This window comes from Oryzias latipes, chromosome 1 (genome assembly GCF_002234675.1).
Source record: "Oryzias latipes chromosome 1, ASM223467v1".
NCBI lineage: Eukaryota > Metazoa > Chordata > Actinopteri > Beloniformes > Adrianichthyidae > Oryzias > Oryzias latipes.
In genome coordinates this window covers 36,181,768-36,199,843 of record NC_019859.2, presented here as the reverse complement: position 1 = coordinate 36,199,843, position 18,076 = coordinate 36,181,768, and the positions used below count along the sequence as shown (strand labels likewise).

The window sequence follows — 18,076 nt, the reverse complement described above, 5'->3', positions numbered from 1 at the left end:
GAAGTTGTTTGTTTGGGATCAGAGTGCTGACTGGACTGGATCCATAGGATGGACCGTATGACCCCGTTAGGGTCACATCAGTGCAGTGGAGGGGTGTCAGTGTGTTGCTGCTTGGGACATTAGCGGGGACGCCCCGTCTCCTTCTTGACACATTATGTGGCTTTCATAAAATCCTCTGGGATGGCAGCGTTGATGTGGCTCTTTTTCTTTTATGTTTTTAGGGTTTGTGTCCAGCGTCGATAACTCAAAGCTCATGTTCAGGTCGGTGGTCTAACATGAGACACTGCTCAGTGGGGGGGGCGTCCCATGAACCCCAATGCTCACATTCCAGCCTCCCTGATGTGGACCAACACTGACGTGTGACGACTGTTGGCGTCTCGTTTGCAGATTCGGATGGTTCAGGACGTCCAAAAATGAAATGTGCAGTTGAGAAAAGAAAAGAAAACACGACAATCTGCATGAATTTTTAAACCTTTTCCAAAAGGAAGAGATGAAAAACACAGGACCGTCATTAGACTCTGTGTCTGAGCGGGACAGATGTTTTTGTGCCACTCCAGGATACTAGTCTAGTCTGCAGTGAGCAGGTCTCTGTTTCATCAACACCCCAGCACAGAAACACAGAGAGGCCTGCTGCTCATCTCATCTGACAAGCATGTCTCACAATTCAATATGAATGCATATATATGTATGGAATCAATAAATGCATAATCAAATGTGCATCACATGCAGTGGAACTCCTGTCCACCTGACTGACAGCAGTCAGTGCCTAAAACGGCATCATCCTGAAAAGCTGGTTCCTCTTTTCTCTGCGATCCCGCCTCCTCTCATCAGGGAGACATGTGATTGGTGATCAGTTGGAGTCTTAACCAATGATAAGAGCCGTCTCCTTTTGGAGCTCTGTGATTGGCTGTTCAGTCCGCCGCCCCGCCCCCATGTTTCTGTTATGAAACGTGATGTGAAGGCAGTGATCTCTGCAGGTAAAACGACCGTTTCCCGCTCAGTTTGACTGATTGTGTCGATATTCATGCTTGTGTTTTCATTGACAAAGAGGGAAAACGTTCGAGTTTGTGGCTCGTCATTTCCAAAGACCTCGTGTTTGCAGAATGTTCCCACATGTTTACAGGACGAGCGGCGTCACTTTGGTAACTGAAGCTCTGCTGCGGGCCCGGAGGTCTCCGTGTTCAGGGAAACGGAGAGCTCCAGTCTACGGGACAGACTGGAGGTTAGAATGAAATGAGGCAACGACAATAAGAGACTTCTATTTCTGTGATTAGAAGGTTAAATTTCCAAAGAAAAGAAAAGGTTTTCTTATTTTTGCTCTTATTTGTCTCAGAATCCAACATGTCCATAGACCAACTTGACCTTAAAGGTCCTTCATCATGTAAGATCAACTGTTTGGAGCTTTTACGTGTATCTTAATGTCAATTCCTTACAACAACAAAAAAAAACAACTCCATAGAGGTATTTTGATCCATTGATAAATTTCTGAGTACAGACCTGCTTTCCTTTAGGACGTGGGCCCCTGAAGGCCTCATTACTCTTAACCGGCCGTTCGATGGAACAGAATTTAAGTCCTTCTCACAGCTTCTAGGACAGTTTGGTCTTCTGCCAAATGAATCCCATAAATATCTACAAATCAGGCATTAATTAATCATGAATCATAAAGAGCTAGACTGAATAAAAAAATCCCAAACTACATAGAATTCTTTACTACAATCGCAGAAAAAAACCTTTTCAACGCATAAACACGTTTCTAACTTGTCTACAGACGGACAGAATACATATGATATCAAAGATAGAATGGGAATTAGAATCCAACTTTATTTTAGAATGATGAACAATGGGACAAATAGTGTGAGAACCGTCATGAGGGAATCTTTCACACCCCTCTGTGGGTCTTTACCAGAGGTTCAACCACAGCCTTATGCTGGAGGAATGTGGAAAAATTGGAGATCATACGCGTTTTCTTTGACTGCCCGTTTATTAGTGAATTTTGGAAAAATATTAAGAGGGAGATTGAAACAATGGTAAAACGCGAGATTCTTTAAGTACTTTATCATATTTGATTGGCGTATTTCCAGAAGACTTTGATGCTGATGAAATATACAACGGCATTTTATTATTGGTCGCTAAGAAACCCATCACGGGAAACTGGAAAAATGTAGCATCACCATCTGTAACTGAATGGAAACAAGGAATCAAATACATTTATTCTACAACTAAAGATGTCTTTGAACTAAGATGGCACATGGTTAAACTTTATTTGGGGTTGTGACTTTTTTTGGTACCTCTGTTCATGGTGGGACAAGTATCTGTTTAACTGAACTACATGCCCGTCTTGCCCTTTATTTGTTTTACTAGATTCAAAAAATGACTGCATTGGATGTGAACTTATGGTCGAACTTCTTTCAGGGAATTGTCATGTCTGTTATGTCTGTTATGTGTTGTGATGAAAATAAACAACAACAAAAAACCTGCTCTCTGAGCACCAGCCCACGAGAATGAGCGGGTTCTCACATTGTGACATCACAAAGTAAAGAACAGCCCCTTCCAGGAAGAGTCTGAGTTGCCAGCCCCTCCCCCCGGCTAACACACACGCCCATTTTCTTCATGGAGCTAGCTGTGATCGGCTAAAGGCTTTCATTTTATATGAACAATACGAACATCCACTCAGCGGCTCAGGCGGTTGAGCAGGTTGGCCGTTGATTGAAGGGTCGGCGGCTCGATCCCCGCCCCCTCCAGCCAGCCGTCGTCGTGTCCTTGAGCACGACACCTCACACTCCCTGCATATGAATGGGCCGTACTGGTAGCAACACCCCCGTCGTGGCTACATCAGTAGTTACCCTCACCAAGCATTAATGAGAAATCCAATCCATTATAATTATTATTATTATTATTATTATTATTATTATTATTATTAGATCCGTGTCCACACTGCCTCTCTGTCCGTGAACATTTGAAAATCTGTCACAGCGTTTGGTTTAAAAGACCTCACAGAGGTCATGGCGGGATTATTTCTTTTTTCTTTTCCACACTGATGACACTTCTGTATTCCAGTTCACCACCTGCACACGAAAACATACTACATACATGTACATTTGAACCCATGACACCGTCCTACTCTGCTGTGTTTATGACCTAACATCAAAACTGTACATTCGTTCATTTACAGTAGGTAGGATTACCTGAAAGGCTAGCTGGGACATTTAAATGCCTGTATCTATCAGCTTGTGCTAAGGAAAGGAAAATTTCTTGAGGCAAAAAGATTGTCAGTACGTCGACTCTAGGTTGACGCCATAAAATAGGCGGCCCCCACAAGAAGCGAAAGGCGGAGCCTCAGAGATCGAGTCGTCTTACTTCTGGGTATGAAAAGGAGCTGCTAAATGTATGGATATAGTTTACTCTGAAAGGCCGAAGAAAAGCGTGATAAACTCTTCTTTTTGCCTTTGGTTTGGTCACTTTCCAAATCCTTGTACTTACCTTAAGTTGAGTGACACATCTTTATGATTCTTGCAGCTGAGAGAAGCAGCACAAAGCAAAAAAACATGATGTCCAACAAAGGAGGGGCCAGGATTGTTGTGGATGATGATGATGAACATGTAAGGTATGGAGAACAACGTTCAGAACCGGCAGTTCTTTCTAAAACTTGAATATTATTATAATAACAGTGTTCTTGTTCTTCACCTTTCTCCCTTTGAGTCCAACGGACTTGTCTGAGCTGTTAGCCGACGGCACCAAAGAGTCACATGACAGAGCGGAAAACTGTTCGTTCGTCAAAGATTTCCTCAGAGGCCGCATCAAAAGGGAGCTGTTTAAGGTTGGATGCCAACTTTCTCCGATGTTGTTGGGTAACAAGCATAATGTCTGCAAGGGACAACACAAACGTGCGGAAGAGTCTGACATTTCTGTTCGCACAATCAGTGAGGCTGACTCACTGCGGCGACCCCTGACGGCATATGCCGAAAGGTGTAGGACACTGTAGATCAGGGGTCGGGACCCCATGGCTCGCGAGCCATATCTGGCTCACACAAAAAAAAAAGTTTAATTAGACCAGTCCTTCTCAGGCGCGATGTGATGCCAGTTTGTGACTGTGTAGGTACCATAACCATTCGTCCTGCAACAACCGTTCGGGGTCCTGGGACCAGTGCTGATGTCACATTATGTGATTGGCTGTCCGTTGGTCCGATGACGTGTCAGACAGTGATTGGTCTGGACAAATGACGATACTACCATAGAAGAAGATATTATGAAGTCTGTTGTAAACGAGCAGATCTCCGACTTGGAGCGAGATTATCTTCTAAACATGCTTCCTCTATTATGGTTATGATTATTATTAAGTGGATTTGCAGACCAACTGACTGCGGTCCAAACCCTTCTCCGGACCGCACACCGTAACAAAGAACCATCCCTGCCTGCGAACACGAAGCTACCAGTCCAGCTGCTCTGCTCATGTTAGCTTCTGTGGAGCAGCAGGTTCATTCTTACAGCCACAGATCTTTTTACAAAGTGGGTTGTGGCAAAAAATCTGTCTATAAACACGACAAAGAATGATGTCAGACAATACTTAAGACTTTATGTTACAAAAGGAAACGTGAAATGAAAATATGTAGAGCCTGAGAAGATCTCCACGCTACATAGTTTGTCCAAGTAGGGCTACCGTAGTGTGACGTCATCCTCACTTGAAAGGACCCCGAACGGTTATTGCAGGCCGAATGGTTATGGTACTTACAGCGGGCTGAAACTTGTGAATTGCCGTCCCTGCAGACACGCGCTCCCGTCTCTGAGAAGGAGCCGCGTGTGAGAAGGAAAAGGGGTGGGGTAGTGGGCTCAGGCAGCGAGGTGAAGCGGCGCCCTGATTAGAACACGCTGCCCGTCACATACCACACTGCAGCGTGTGAGTGTTGCTGTACTGACAATGTTTGGCTCCATGTCTGCATGTCAGCAGTCTGTCTCACATCTACAGAACATTCAGACCTACGATCACGTTTAACGGATGGAAGTCTCAACGCCTGCATGAAGCTGAAACTCACCACGTATCAACCGGACTAAACCATCAGCAAAACCACCTTGCAGCACCAGAAGTTACATTAATGCTAAGAAATACTCATCAATTATTAGCAGCAGCATAATGTAGCGTCCTTTTCCCACACTGAGGAACGGAGACTTAATAACCAACCTTAATAACCGTAACCAACGCCGTACAACTTATTCAGCAACTCCTGAATCTCTCCCACCGGATAACACGTCAATGGAAGGGTGGGGTCATCTGGACCCCACAAGATAGCACAAGGGTGCACCCACTCTGATTAAAATTGTGTTTTTGGTCTTTTTAACATGTTTTAGTGTCATTGTTCTGATGATGAAGGATAAATATACAGAAAATTAAGCTTAAAATTGCATTTCTGAGTATTTCTTCAAATCGTTATAAATCAGGTACAGACAAAAAAATGCTGTTTGAAAAAGATCATATTTGAGACGAAGAAAATCTGCTGGGCGGGGCCACGAGCTCCCTGCTCCACCCCATTCTGATGCATCCACTCGTAGACGACTGGATCTGTGAACGTCCTGGATTTCCTCGGCTTCCGGTGTAAAAATCTCTGCCCAACCACCTGAGAATCAGTGAAAGCCGACTGTGGCGACCCGTGGCGGGACATGCCGAAAGGTGAACCATAACTCTGGTTCTGTTTGCATAGCTGAGGATACCGTGGTTGGTTAGAGGCAATGTTGCAGAATAAATGAATAAAATCTCCACATGATTTAATACGTAAAAGCCACAATTATGAAATGACTGAATTATGATTTCAAGAAAACAAGGGTAAAGTTAACGCCTTAATCCCAGCTGTCCTTACAGGTGGACTTGGGCCGTCTGTGGGCAGAAAATAGTCAAACCTGTGGGGGGCACGTGGGTGACCATCGTAGTGAACCCATAGAGATCAAATATTTACGTACATCTTTTTTGCACGACCCTCCATGGACCCCTTTACGGTGGACTGTGGCATCTGTACGAGTCCGACGTTCTTTTTCTCTCTCTCTCTCTGTGTTTTCAGAGAGGGACAGCAGCTCTGTACTTCGTCTACACGGCTATGGAAGAGGAGATGGAGAAGAACAAAGATCACCCTCACGTTGCTCCAATCTATTTTCCAGTAGAGCTGCATCGCAGTGAAGCTCTGGCCCGAGACCTGGAGTATTTTTATGGAGAGGACTGGGAGAACCAGGTATCCCGTTTCCAAAGAGTAACTCTGGAAAATCTATTTGTGCTTCATAAAGAGTCTTATTAAAGTAAAGACGCATTTGTTCTTCAAACAAAAAGATTTAGGATCACATTAGGAATATTTTGGGCTGATCTTGCAGATCAGCTTGTCGGCGGGAACTAAGCCTTATGTCGACCGGATCCGCGAGGTCGGGCAGAAGGACCCGGTGTTGCTGGTAGCCCATTCCTACACCCGCTACATGGGAGACCTGTCAGGTGGACAGATCCTGAAGAAAGTGGCCCAGAGGGCCCTGAAGCTGCCATCCACAGGAGAGGGTGTGAACTTCTATCAGTTCGAGGGAATTCACAGCCACAGGGGCTTCAAGCAGCTCTACAGAAGCCGGATGAACGAGCTGGACCTGGACATGGAGACAAAACTTAGGATTGTGGAGGAGTCCAACCGGGCCTTTGGCTTCAACATGATGGTGAGTGAACGGGCTGGAACAAAAACCCGAATGTGAGGACGGAACAGTGTGACAAGGGCGGTGATCCCAACAGGTATTCTCAGAGCTTGAAGAGATCGGAAAAAGCATACAAGAGGAAGTTCAAGAGCCAGGTTTAGGACACAGTCATGCAGAAGTGATGCAAGGCGGTGATATCAACAAGTGCCCGTACTATGCCGCTAAAATGGGTAAGGAATTCATATTTTCCTTTGGTTCATAAGTTTCATTGCCGAAAATGTTTTGGGTTATTAAAACTATTATAACAGAAAAAATCCTGTTGTTTTAAGCAGCTTATATAAGACAGTTTCTTCATTTTAGCATGTCAGTGTTCACTTTTATCCTGTCTTTGATTTACTCCTTCAAACAGCTGCTGGTGGAAATCCGACTTACGCCCTCCAGTTGGCGACCACGCTTGTCAGATATCCACCCTGTCAGGTGCTTCTGGCAGCCTGGGTAGCACTTCTGGCCGGGTTTACTGCTTGGTACATCTTCTGAGCCTTAACGAAACCTCAGCGGTCATTGTTGGTGAATCCCTTCAGACGATATAAGGATTGGTGTTCAACAATGGCAAACTTTAGTCGTCAAAAGCAAAACCGAGACTTCAATTGCTGTCTTCCAGTATTTATTCGTTTTCAATGAACAAGTTGTAGTTTATGGGCATGATTTGATCTGTATCATAGTTAGTGGCTGCTGATCTAATTCATAGTTGATTTTGGTTCATTCTGAACGATCTGATTGGATCCAGATCCTCTGAACCTAAAGTGGATCCAGATCCTCTGTCCTAAAGTGGATCCAGATCCTCTTGATCCGAACTTCCAGCAGTGAGACTCAGACAGAAATTCCTGCTACCGAACAGTTTTCCAGATTCTTGGATTTCTTCCAGATCATCAAGTTAATGAAATCTGTGTCCAAACCAACAAGTAAACTAGAATGAATGTCAAATCCATTCACATGTTAGTTTCCTAAAGTTCACCACTGTTGTTTTTCCACATCCAAAGAATCCAAAGGGAACATTCTTAGAACATTCTAGACACTGGATGGTCACATGACTTTATTCAAAGTCTGTCCACACATTGGACTGGAATGATGGACTGATCCGTGTTCATGACATCACACGTGTGTCGTCTGCTGTGATTGATCGGTTTGACCTTAGAGTCAAAAATACCTACTGTACCTCAATTCGTTTGAAATGATTTTTTTGATGGCAATATGATTGATTTGCAACTTGCCTCAGACAGATCAATCTGGCTGGATAAATCGGTTCATCAATTAATCTTTACTCCCCTAATGCACACTCGTTTGTGTGTGATGCTAAAACAATTCTTCATGTTGTCGGTCAGAAATGCTTAAACATGGAGGGAAATTAGCAGAGTTGGAAAGATGCACTTTGAAATTGGATGCACATTTGTCAATAAAGATTGATTGAATCCAAGCTGGTCTTTTATTTGTTTTTTGTCTGAGAGAGTAAATTGTACGTCTTTTCCTCTTTTGAAGTTGTCAGCATGAAGCTTGCTAATTAATGCCAAAAGGCTGACTTTAAAACGTGAAACTGAAATATCTGACATGTTGAACGGCTCCCTGTGTTTAAAGGCTGTCCGCGTTAGAAAGACGAAATGTCCATGAGGCCTGAAATGTTAATGAAGATGAATTTTTATGAGCCGGCTACTATATATTAAATTATTGAGCAAATGGGTGGAGATTCAATGTTATAAAACTGATGTTATGTAATTTACCAAGCCCCGGCAGCTACGCACTAACCTAGATAACCGGCGACTGTTGATGATGTCATCAAGCATCAATAGTTTATCCAAAACTCTGGGCTTGAAGGGATAAATGTAGGGGTAGGGAGAAACCGGAGGGGTAACGAATTAATTCGGATTCAACCCAATGACTGGATTTCTTTTTCTTCTCTGAGAGCTGAGGTTTCCTCTGAAGAGTGATCCTTCCAAGATATCTATTTCTAGGATTTTTTTTAATCGTTGAGAACATTTCTTTTAGGATTTCTACAACTCATTTAGCTCAGAAAACCAATTATTGATCCTGAAACTGGACTCCGTGTGTCCAATCAGGAAAAATCTGCTACAAATGGCGGACAGATGTCTAAGGCTGAATCCGGATTCTTCCCTCATCCCTGCGGCTTCTCCCTACCCCTTCATTTAGCCCTCCAAACGGAGGGATATGGGAAAATATTGTCTCCTGATTCGGGCATCACTCCCACTCGACGACATAATCCATAGTCCCCGTCAGCGCTCGGAAAATTCCTAACATCAGTTTTATAACGTTAAAGAGTGACGCTAAAACAAAAAGTCCTTAACTTCAGTCCTTCAGAGCAAACCCAAGTGAAGAAATGCATTTCTCCTCTACAGGATCACCCTTTTGAAGGGTTTGCCCCCTTAAACTATTTCAGACCCTCCAAATGCCCCAACAATTGGAGGAATAGGGAGAAGCCGGAGGGGTAGAGGAGGAATTCGGATTCGGCCTTAGTTAGCATTGAACATGTGAAGGTAACAGTCAGGACTGTAATATGTTTACATTTTTATTAACTTCCAGCACAACAGTTTCCCCCCCCCCAAGAAAAGTTCAAAGAATTTATGTTAAACTTCCAAATACTTTCTCAAAGCCCTGTCTATCCACCACCTTTCCAAAATACACAGAGAAATACAACGTCTCGGGGCCGCTGTACCTCTGAAGCCGGAGGATGGTCTCATTCGCTGAATCTCCAGTATCTCCAATGGTCATAACATCGGAAACAGGAATGTACATATCACTGCGCTTTCCCCAGAAAGTAAGGTGGGAAACTTTCAGCACGGTTTGAGATGGATCAAGGTACATCATTCCTACAACCCTCCTGAAGAAATGGCTTAGCGTGTACAGCATGACGCCAGCAAACGCAGCGATTCCAGTGGAGTAGCTGACCAAAAAGAAGGAGACGGCTCCCTGGAAATACAGGACAAACACTGGAGGCAGGATGACAGCAGTGATGGCGGTCTGGAGGAGTTTAAGTCTGGACACCGCCCTGAGGAACTTAATGTGTGGCAGGGTGTAAATCATTGAATATTTGGGGGTGGGCGAGTCGTAGTGTCGGATCAAAGTGGGAACTTTAGCTGGAACGGGTCCAGGGTGGCTCTGAACTGATGAGGAGTGTGGAGAAGGAGGAGACTCCAAGGTGTAAGCAATCCGTCCTGAGAGCAAACAGGATCCTCTGGTACATGACAGAAGGCGGGACGTCAGCCTCCGCAGCAACAGCGACTCCATCTGAGAAAAAACTTCACTTAGAAAAACATCCTTCGAAGTATGCTGAGAGACGGAAAAGCAGTTAAGGTTAGTTTCTTCCAATATCTCATAAAGTGATTTAAAGTTACTGGTATGATATTGGTCTGGTTTAGTTCAACCAGACTCTAACATACATGTTCAATGAAATCTGGGATGGATAAACTACAACATTTGCAATACAGTCAACTAAAACAGTTGTAATTCCTCCTAAATTTGCTAAATGGTATTGTAAGTCAAATGTCTTATTCCTGGTTTTGAACTCGTCTCTGGTATCTGGAAAAGGTAACCTGCTGAGACTAGAGACAGTTCATTCTGAACAGTTGTCGAACCTCCAGAACTGTTTAGTATATAAATAAAATATAAATAAAGACGAAACATCTTAATTGACGAATGAAGTTTTGTTGCTACAAGCAAAACGTGAGGAAAAAGACTCACCAGGACAGGAGACAAGGACATAAAATAAGATAAAATACAGCAACACGAGAACAGGAAGTGATCTGTTAGCCGACCAGTGACCCGGAAGTCCTTTCTTAGTCTTTTATTTTATTACTTCAATTTATTTCAAAGTCACATTTTGTTTGGTTGGCTGGCCCACGTAAGGCGTTTTAAAGTGCTGATAGTATTTATAGCCATATTTTATTGAAAAAAAATGTTTTATATTTATTGTGGTAAATTGTTTTTATTGGTTAAAAACTACAGGCTTTTATTTTGTCGTGACTTGACGGAGCACATCCGGCCCGACGGGAGAATCGATCAGCTTCAGCCGTTAACGGCTGTGTTCAAAGACGCCGAATGTGCCGGTTTCGTTACACGTTCGATGCCGTCACAAGTCAGCGGGGCGGAGCTTGTGCCATGGCGAATATCTGTGCCTAGACAGGTTAGAAAGTCTGAGTGACGCGCGGGCGGTGCTTCCGCTTCCTCCAGCTGTTTCCAGACAGGAGAGGAGCCGCGATGCTTCCGCTGGGGGACGAGGTCGCCCTCCACTCGTTGGTCTTCGTGCTGGTCTTACTGGGGACCCGAAGTCCGCTGTGGTCTGCCGTCCTCACCACTTCCTTGTACTGTTTTCTAGCCATGTTTCGTTTCCCGCAAGTGGCGCGCAGCCGAGCCCGTCTCGTGCTGCAGCCGGTGGGTTGCGGGGCGGAGAGCGCGCGGGTGTCCGTGATCGCTCACCGGGGCGGCGCGCACGACGCGCCGGAGAACACCATCGCTGCCATCAGAGAGGTGAGACGAATGTCTTTACAGGTGTTCACGGTGTCCTGTGTCACGTGGAGACGCACGTCAGTCAGTGTCACATTATTGTGAAAGCTCTGGTGAAAACGGCGTTTCTGGTGTTTTTAACTTGATCTCTTGGCTTTTTTATGGTGATGAAGGACAAATATGAAGAAAGTTGAGAATATAACTGCTTTCCTGAGTTCTTTTTTATTCAAATCGTTGTGGATCAGGAGCAGACGAAAAAATGCTGTTGGAAAAAGATCGTATTTGTGACGTAGACAGGGGGCGGCGCCCATCGGTAGCTTTGAGTTGCTAAAGCAACTGCAAGATTTGGCAAAGCAACCCCAAATATGTAGGAGCCCCACCGTTTGAAAGAGCTTACGTTATCGGACATGTCCTGACTAGAGCTGTCCAAATCTACCATTCCAACATCCAGGGCCCTAGAAATTTCCCAGAAGTCTCTGCTAAAAAACAGTGTGCATGATGCTCACTAGATCAGCGAATATAGACCACAATGCATTGCGTTGGACCAATTATTACCAAAAACATGTATTTTTTTAATGAATCAATGTTTTTATCTTCAGAAGACGGTTGACTAAAATAATCGGTGCAAAACGCTCATAGTAATTATATTTTAACTTTGTGAAATCGATGACATCATATCTGCCGTGTAAAAAAAAAAAAAAAGTTGTGAGCATGGAGTCTGAATTGCTTTTTAAATCCAAGACACTACATATATATATGTACATATACGCTACACAGTTTTTCAGTAGTTAGAGTTGGAATTCAGACAGAGCAGAAGTTTAACTATTTAAGTTAAATGATTAAAATCAATTTACACAAAAACACTGACTGGATACATTTCTTAAACCTTAACGACCACGAACAGAGACGGGTGACCCAGCTCATTTCAGGTTTCAAAAATGACCACATCAGCAGCGGTGAGGATCTGCATCACATGGAAAATGCTCTGGGCGGGGCTTCAAGCTCCCGGCTCCGCCCCTCTTGTGTGCTTCAGTCAAACAGATCCATGAACGTCCCTGTTTTTCTCATTGGAGCAGGAATCTGGATCTAGACTGTTGTTTCACATGTAGTTTTCCACATACGTGTGGCCAGTTTGACCCAGAAGAAGGGTTCAGGTTGGGATTATGGTTCGTGTTAAACCTCCAAACGGTTCCTCAGGGGCTGTTTCTGCAGCAGCGGTGAGCTGCAGACACAAATCGCACCATTGAATCACTCAAAAACATTTTAAAAATAAAAAAAGCAAAACAAATAATTAAAAATAAACAACATTACATTTTGGGGAAAAAAGACATATTCCAGTAACCAAAAGAAAAATTCAGAGAACAAAAGTCATTTCCACGAATCGAGATGAAATGGTAAAAAAAACAAGTCAACAAAATAAGAAACTAGAAAAGGTGGTTATTATGGGATGTCCTTGATTGGATGATGAGTTTTGAAGAAGAGGGAAATCAGAAGGATGGTTCACCAAACGGTTGCAGTGGGCGTGGCCAGAGGTTTAACCACATGGTTCTGTCAGAAGATATCGCCATGACGGATAACTTCCTGTTGAAAAGGTGAACAAACATCATCATCCAATCAGGAGGGGGCTCCCCATAATATTTACAGTTTCTGGTTTCTCCTCTTTTGACATTTCATTTGGATTTCTGGAAATTACTTCTGTTTTAAGAAACGTTTCCTTTTTCTTTTGAGTCATGTTTTTGGGGAATTGTATTTAGTTTTAGTTTTTTTTTTATTGACCTGTAAGTTTCTGGAATGTTGTTTACGTTTCTATCATGTAAAGTTGTTTTGTTTTTTAATGCTGTGTGATCTTAATTTTCTTTTCGTTGAGCGACTAGCTGAAGGGATTTGCCCTTCAGGGCCACCGTAGGTTTGACGTTACATCCTGAACGTTCTCCTGCCTCCATGTGACGGTACTGGAATCCCGCAGACTTGACCCTCTGATTGGTGCAGGCCAGTAAGAACGGAGCAACCGGCGTGGAGCTGGACCTGGAGTTCTCGGCAGACGGCGTCCCCATCCTGATGCACGATGAGACTGTGGACCGGACCACCAATGGATCGGGACCCCTGTGCCAGCTGAGCTTTTCAGAGCTGAGACAACTGGATGCAGCTGCTAAACACCGGCTCAGGTAGACGGAGTACAAACAACCAAATACACAGAGAAAGTGGGAAAACGATGTTCTACTGTTAAGATATACGGATCTTTAAGGTTTAATTACAAGTCGATTATTGTTTTTTTTGTCCAAAGTTTGCTTATTGTACAACTTGTTTACTCTGGTCTGTTTGCTTTTTGCAATCAGTGCATATTTATCCAGCAAACTGAGAATCTGATTCTAGAGAGGAGCCTGTAGCTGAAGGCTCTGTCTGCTTTTCGACTTTAGAAACTCTAGAAACGCTGATCTAGCTTGCTGTTAACGTGACAGTAAAGTTAAAAAAACACGTCATATCTGTGTGACGCTGTGGGACTTCTAGTGGCGCCCGTTGTGCAGCAACCAAGGCCGCCAGTTCCTACCAAGAAGGGCATCGCCATCCGGTTGTTGGTCACATGACTCATTTAATCAAGAAAGTGTTTCCATTACAGTATTTTACAGTTGTGAAATATGTCAATTTGGATGTGCCTCAAAAACCACCTCCTCTAAGCTCAAAAAGCTTTTCTTTTATACATAATTGTGAGTTTTTTCTAACTTGTCGTGTTTCCATGAGGATGACTTACTATCGCAAATCCAATTAGCATAATTTCAGAGCTGTGGTTCTGCTTGGCCCGGTTTGTTCATTCACCAAATGAATGACTGGACATACAGACGCATTTAGAGTGAAACAGATTTGTGTTTTTGCATTTCTCGTCACCAGGGACAAGTTTGCTGGAGAGAAAATCCCAACTTTGGTTGAAGCAGTGGAGGAGTGCATTAAACTGCAGCTCAGCATCTACTTTGATGTCAAAGGTCATCCAGAGGAGGTGAATCCTGCTCAACAGACATGAACAAGTGAAGCATGTTGGCTGATTGAATTGATCTGCATGAAGAGAACACGGATGATCAGGGGGTGGAAACACAAAAAGAGGGTCTGACATCTATTCACTTTTCCCCGTAGCATTTTAACCATTGACTGTGTCTGAGAACTGGACTGAGTGACTCCTCCCCCCTGACGTTCCAAACAGGAAGTGGCTCCAGGAAGCCAAAATCCCATAGAAGTCTATAGAGAAATAAACAGCAGTTATTCATTCTATTGGTCAGTATAACCGTTCCGGATCTGATACCATTTCTTAACAGCTTCTTGATAATCCTCGTTTTTTGTCATATTTTTTCTGTAGTTCAAGTTATTCAAGTCATGAACTGACCAATCGGATGTTGTGAAAAGTAGGCGGAGCCTGCTGGCCCCTACCTCCAACGTTCAAACGTTTGACAGATTTTGTGTAGACCGCTTTCAAGTGGTAGGGGCGTGGCCTTCCAACAAACTCACTCCCGACTGGTGAGCGTGGTTGTCATAGAAGCGATGACTCAGCCCGACTCGGACCAATCACTGCTGACCGAGGATTTTTTTGGCTCCAACATGGCGGCGTCCATACGGCAAAAAGATTGATGCCTTCAGTTGTTTGGAGCTGGAGACGAAGCATTTTGTGTGGATGAGGTCACACGGATTCAGTCCAGTTCTCTTGACACAGTCGAAGCCAGAATCTCCCTCCTTCTGAACGAACGCCAGGTAAAGGCCAAACAGGTGTTGTCTGCTCAGGACAACAGGAGAGTCGTGGATTTACAGCAACAAAATGTTTTCTGTTGAAAAGCAGCGATTCAACTGATGCCAGTCAGAGTATTTCTCAGTAGTTTCTTGTAAACTGTTTTCTCTGTTCAACATATTTGTAGGTGAATTGGGAATGCAAAGCTGCAGGGCGGATTGTTGTTTCAGGAACAAGCATTCCTCCGTTGGGAGCAGACATCTGCGTGTTTATCTCCACACACGAACACGACACGCATGAACAAAACTCCCGGCGGCTGACTGACCTTCAGTGTCTTTATTTCCACCCAGGCAGCTGCAGCGCTGACAGACGTGTATAAGAGACACCCAGTCCTGTACAACAGCAGCATGGTCTGCTCCTTCGAGCCCAAAGTCATCTACAGGGTAAGGGGCCTCTGGTGATTGGTCCAGGAGGAGGCTCAGACGGGACAGCCTTTTTCTTGAGCCTCCCCTTGGATCTCGATCCAAGAGGAACTGTACAGTGCTTTGGTCTCAGCTGCAGTTGATTTATAGATAAGGTTGATGAGGATGATGAGGAACAACTCGGATGTCTTCCCTTAGATGAGACAGAGGGACCCTGAGGTGGTCACCGCCTTGACCCACAGGCCCTGGAGCCTGAGCCGTCTGGGAGATGGTACCCCGCGGTTCTCGTCGCCATGGAAACATTACTGGATGACACTAATGGATGTGTTGTTGGACTGGGCCCATCATCACGTGCTGTGGAGGTTCTGTGGCATATCGGCCTTCCTCATGCAGAAGAACTTTGTGTCGCTGTGAGTCCCTTCATAAACTCGACAGACTAGATCCGAGGCGGGTGAAGTCTGGGCTTGGGCGGCTAAAGGCCTGTTCACACCGGGACGAATTTCGCCGGCGATTTTCGCCGACGTTTAACGCCTCGTGACTAAACAAAGGGCACCAATGAGAGTGTGCACACCGACGCGAAAAAACGCCAGACGTTAAAGCGTCAAAAAAAAAAAACGCCTCGGGTTCGTTTTTTTTTTTCGACGCATCGCGTCGAAATCTATTCGACCAATGAGAGTGGCGCTTTTGCACACGTGTCTGGAGCTTCTGAAGTTACAGTAAAACACAACTTGGGGGCGCTCAAACCCAAAACTGCCTTGCTGAGCACACATACCAGCGAAGAAGATAGACGCCAAGTAGCGTCTACACAGCCGCGAAGCAATAATGACGGACATTCTAAAACATCCCCGAACCAAGCACCAGTTGGAGCTACTGGTGCTTGAAATATTCATGTTGTCTTTGTATTATTCTGACAAGCGCATAAATGCTTGCTCTCTTCTTCTGAGTGAAAAGCGACTTTAAGAAGCGTAAAGTTGCGCAGCGCCACCTTGTGTACAGGAGTATTTCGGTTTTACATTAAGCGCCATCTAATGTCAGGGAATGAAATTGCATGTTCACTCCACTCATCGTCAGCGAAAATCGCCTGGGTGTGAACACAAAAAACGTGGCGAAAAACGCTGGCGAATAACGCCTGGCGAATATTCGTCCCGGTGTGTACGGGCCTTAAGAGGATGTTTCTACCATGCTTAACCCTTGTGCTATCCTAGGCACTTTAATATTGGGAGTTGGGTGATCTAGACCCACTAGACTGCTCTGAACCTTTTTTCTTCAATGATTTGTGATCTTCACTGGTGTCCATGGATTACATGAAATCTTTCCACCTTTATCCACCTTTGTCATGGTAGGGAGAACACCTCAATGGAAGGGGGGGGGTTTGGGTCATCTAAGATAGCACAAGGGTTAACGTTGCAAACCAGTCTGGTATGAAGATTCCTCTCCTCATTGAAGCGCTGTCTGTTCCTGCAGGGATTACGTTCAGTTTTGGGCTCAGAGGGGCGTGGAGGTTGTAGCCTGGACCATCAACACGGACGTGGAGAAGGCGTACTTCCAGAAGGTGCTACGCATCAACTACATCACGGACAGCCTTGTTGGAGACTGTGAACCTCACTTCTGAGGACCTCTGTCTCATGAAAGTACCAGAGAACTTTGCCCTTAGTGGGGATCTAAGGTGGAAGAAGAATGACTGCTTTGTTGGTGTTGACCCTTAGCAGTACAGTTGTGTTGTCTGCACTCCATATTTGTGTACTTTTGTATTCTTCTCACTCTGTTCCTCTCATATTGTGAGGAATCGAGCAGCCGAACAAGAACAACAGAAAATTAATCATAAATGAAGATTTCATTTTTCTCAGAAGAAGTTAAAAAAATCACTTACTGGTCATTTAAAAGATGTTAACCACAACTAAAGTTTAACTTCTCAACCAGCAGAGCAGAAGTAATCAGAGCCAACACACCAGGAAAGCTGATCCAAAAGAGGAACCTGCTCCGTCAGTGGAGAGGAAAGAGTACGCAAATCTAAATGTCGTACATGTACGAAAACCCCACAGAACTAAAGCAAATAAACAAATCCAAACAGTCTGGAGACCTTGTGCAGATGGTGTCTGTTCTATTGCCTGGCTGGTGTATTTAAAGGCTACTACCCCCCTGGAGGGTACATCTCCGGGAGCAGAACTTTAGCCACACCCTCAGGGACCAGCATCCTCCCAGCACTGGTCATTTAAAACGGCTGCTATTTTTTCAACTGATAAATAAATGAAGTCGACCCTCCAAAACTGCATCCATCACACTGATCATCAGTTCCGATCCGATCACGTCAAAGAGCATGCTAAAGTTTGGATGCTTTTGGGAATGTTTGGATGCAGTGTGTCGGTGGCGTGAGCTCCGGATAGACCGATTGAATATTTGTTTTTCCTCCTTGTTGGGGTCTAGGGGCATATTTCCCCCTTGTTGGGGTCTAGGGGCATATTTCCCCCTTGTTGGGGTCTTGGGGCATATTTCCCCCTTGTTGGGGTCTTGGGGCATATTTCCCCCTTGTTTGGGTCTAGATGCATATTTCCCCCTTGTTTTGGGTCTAGAGGCATTCTTCCTCCTTGTTGGGGTCTGGGGGGCATTCTTCCTCCTTGTTGGGGTCTGGGGGGCATTCTTCCTCCTTGTTGGGGTCTAGGGGCATATTTCCCCCTTGTTTTGGGTCTAGGGGCATTCTTCCTCCTTGTTGGGGTCTAGGGGCATATTTCCTCCTTGTTGGGGTCTAGAGGCATTCTTCCTCCTTGTTGGGGTCTAGAGGCAT

At 44.6% G+C, this 18,076-nt stretch overlaps 3 protein-coding genes across 6 annotated transcripts; 2 read left to right on the top strand and 1 right to left on the bottom strand.

The window, feature by feature from the left end:
• The first annotated feature begins 882 nt into the window (after window positions 1-882).
• On the top strand, window positions 883-8,125 carry LOC101163641 (heme oxygenase 2). Of its 3 annotated transcripts, XM_020706452.2 has the most exons (9): window positions 921-977; window positions 1,124-1,222; window positions 1,334-1,381; window positions 3,517-3,604; window positions 3,700-3,817; window positions 6,048-6,215; window positions 6,352-6,675; window positions 6,749-6,881; window positions 7,061-8,125. In XM_020706452.2, the coding sequence occupies exons 3-9, from the start codon at window positions 1,342-1,344 to the stop codon at window positions 7,186-7,188; spliced, it is 999 nt and encodes a 332-aa protein (XP_020562111.1). In that variant the 5' UTR covers window positions 921-977; window positions 1,124-1,222; window positions 1,334-1,341; the 3' UTR covers window positions 7,189-8,125. The 3 variants fall into 3 exon arrangements, with proteins under 3 accessions (XP_004066399.2, XP_020562111.1, XP_011479318.1); XM_011481016.3 differs by lacking the exon at window positions 1,334-1,381; XM_004066351.4 differs by lacking the exons at window positions 1,124-1,222; window positions 1,334-1,381 and having other exon boundaries at window positions 883-977.
• Window positions 8,126-9,213: 1,088 nt separating this feature from the next.
• tmem186 (transmembrane protein 186) lies at window positions 9,214-10,561 on the bottom strand. The gene is made up of 2 exons (XM_004066328.4): window positions 10,402-10,561; window positions 9,214-9,948 (listed from the first exon to the last, which is right to left on the bottom strand). Exons 1-2 carry the CDS (start codon window positions 10,420-10,422, stop codon window positions 9,283-9,285), a joined length of 687 nt encoding a protein of 228 aa, XP_004066376.1. The 5' UTR covers window positions 10,423-10,561; the 3' UTR covers window positions 9,214-9,282.
• Window positions 10,562-10,699: 138 nt separating this feature from the next.
• Window positions 10,700-17,481, top strand: gde1 (glycerophosphodiester phosphodiesterase 1). 2 transcript variants are annotated; one of them, XM_020706445.2, is made up of 7 exons: window positions 10,700-11,187; window positions 13,153-13,328; window positions 14,050-14,155; window positions 15,223-15,315; window positions 15,493-15,704; window positions 16,759-16,846; window positions 17,218-17,481. In XM_020706445.2, exons 1-7 carry the CDS (start codon window positions 10,918-10,920, stop codon window positions 17,464-17,466), a joined length of 1,194 nt encoding a protein of 397 aa, XP_020562104.1. In that variant the 5' UTR covers window positions 10,700-10,917; the 3' UTR covers window positions 17,467-17,481. The 2 variants fall into 2 exon arrangements, with proteins under 2 accessions (XP_020562104.1, XP_004066375.1); XM_004066327.3 differs by having other exon boundaries at window positions 10,918-11,187; window positions 16,759-17,371.
• The last annotated feature ends 595 nt before the right edge of the window (window positions 17,482-18,076 follow it).

Bases quoted from the DNA above. Each gene is read 5' to 3' on its own strand.
- LOC101163641 (XM_020706452.2), top strand. From the start codon at position 1,342: ATGTCCATAGACCAACTTGACCTTAAAGGTCCTTCATCAT. The intron at 1,382-3,516 runs GTAAGATCAACT...TGATTCTTGCAG, and splicing joins CCTTAAAGGTCCTTCATCAT to CTGAGAGAAGCAGCACAAAG. The intron at 6,216-6,351 runs GTATCCCGTTTC...CTGATCTTGCAG, and splicing joins GAGAGGACTGGGAGAACCAG to ATCAGCTTGTCGGCGGGAAC.
- tmem186 (XM_004066328.4), bottom strand. From the start codon at position 10,422: ATGTCCTTGTCTCCTGTCCTG. The intron at 9,949-10,401 runs GTGAGTCTTTTT...GTTTTTTCTCAG, and splicing joins TGTCCTTGTCTCCTGTCCTG to ATGGAGTCGCTGTTGCTGCG.
- gde1 (XM_020706445.2), top strand. From the start codon at position 10,918: ATGCTTCCGCTGGGGGACGAGGTCGCCCTCCACTCGTTGGTCTTCGTG. The intron at 14,156-15,222 runs GTGAATCCTGCT...ATTTCCACCCAG, and splicing joins TCAAAGGTCATCCAGAGGAG to GCAGCTGCAGCGCTGACAGA. The intron at 15,705-16,758 runs GTGAGTCCCTTC...CTGTTCCTGCAG, and splicing joins CAGAAGAACTTTGTGTCGCT to GGATTACGTTCAGTTTTGGG.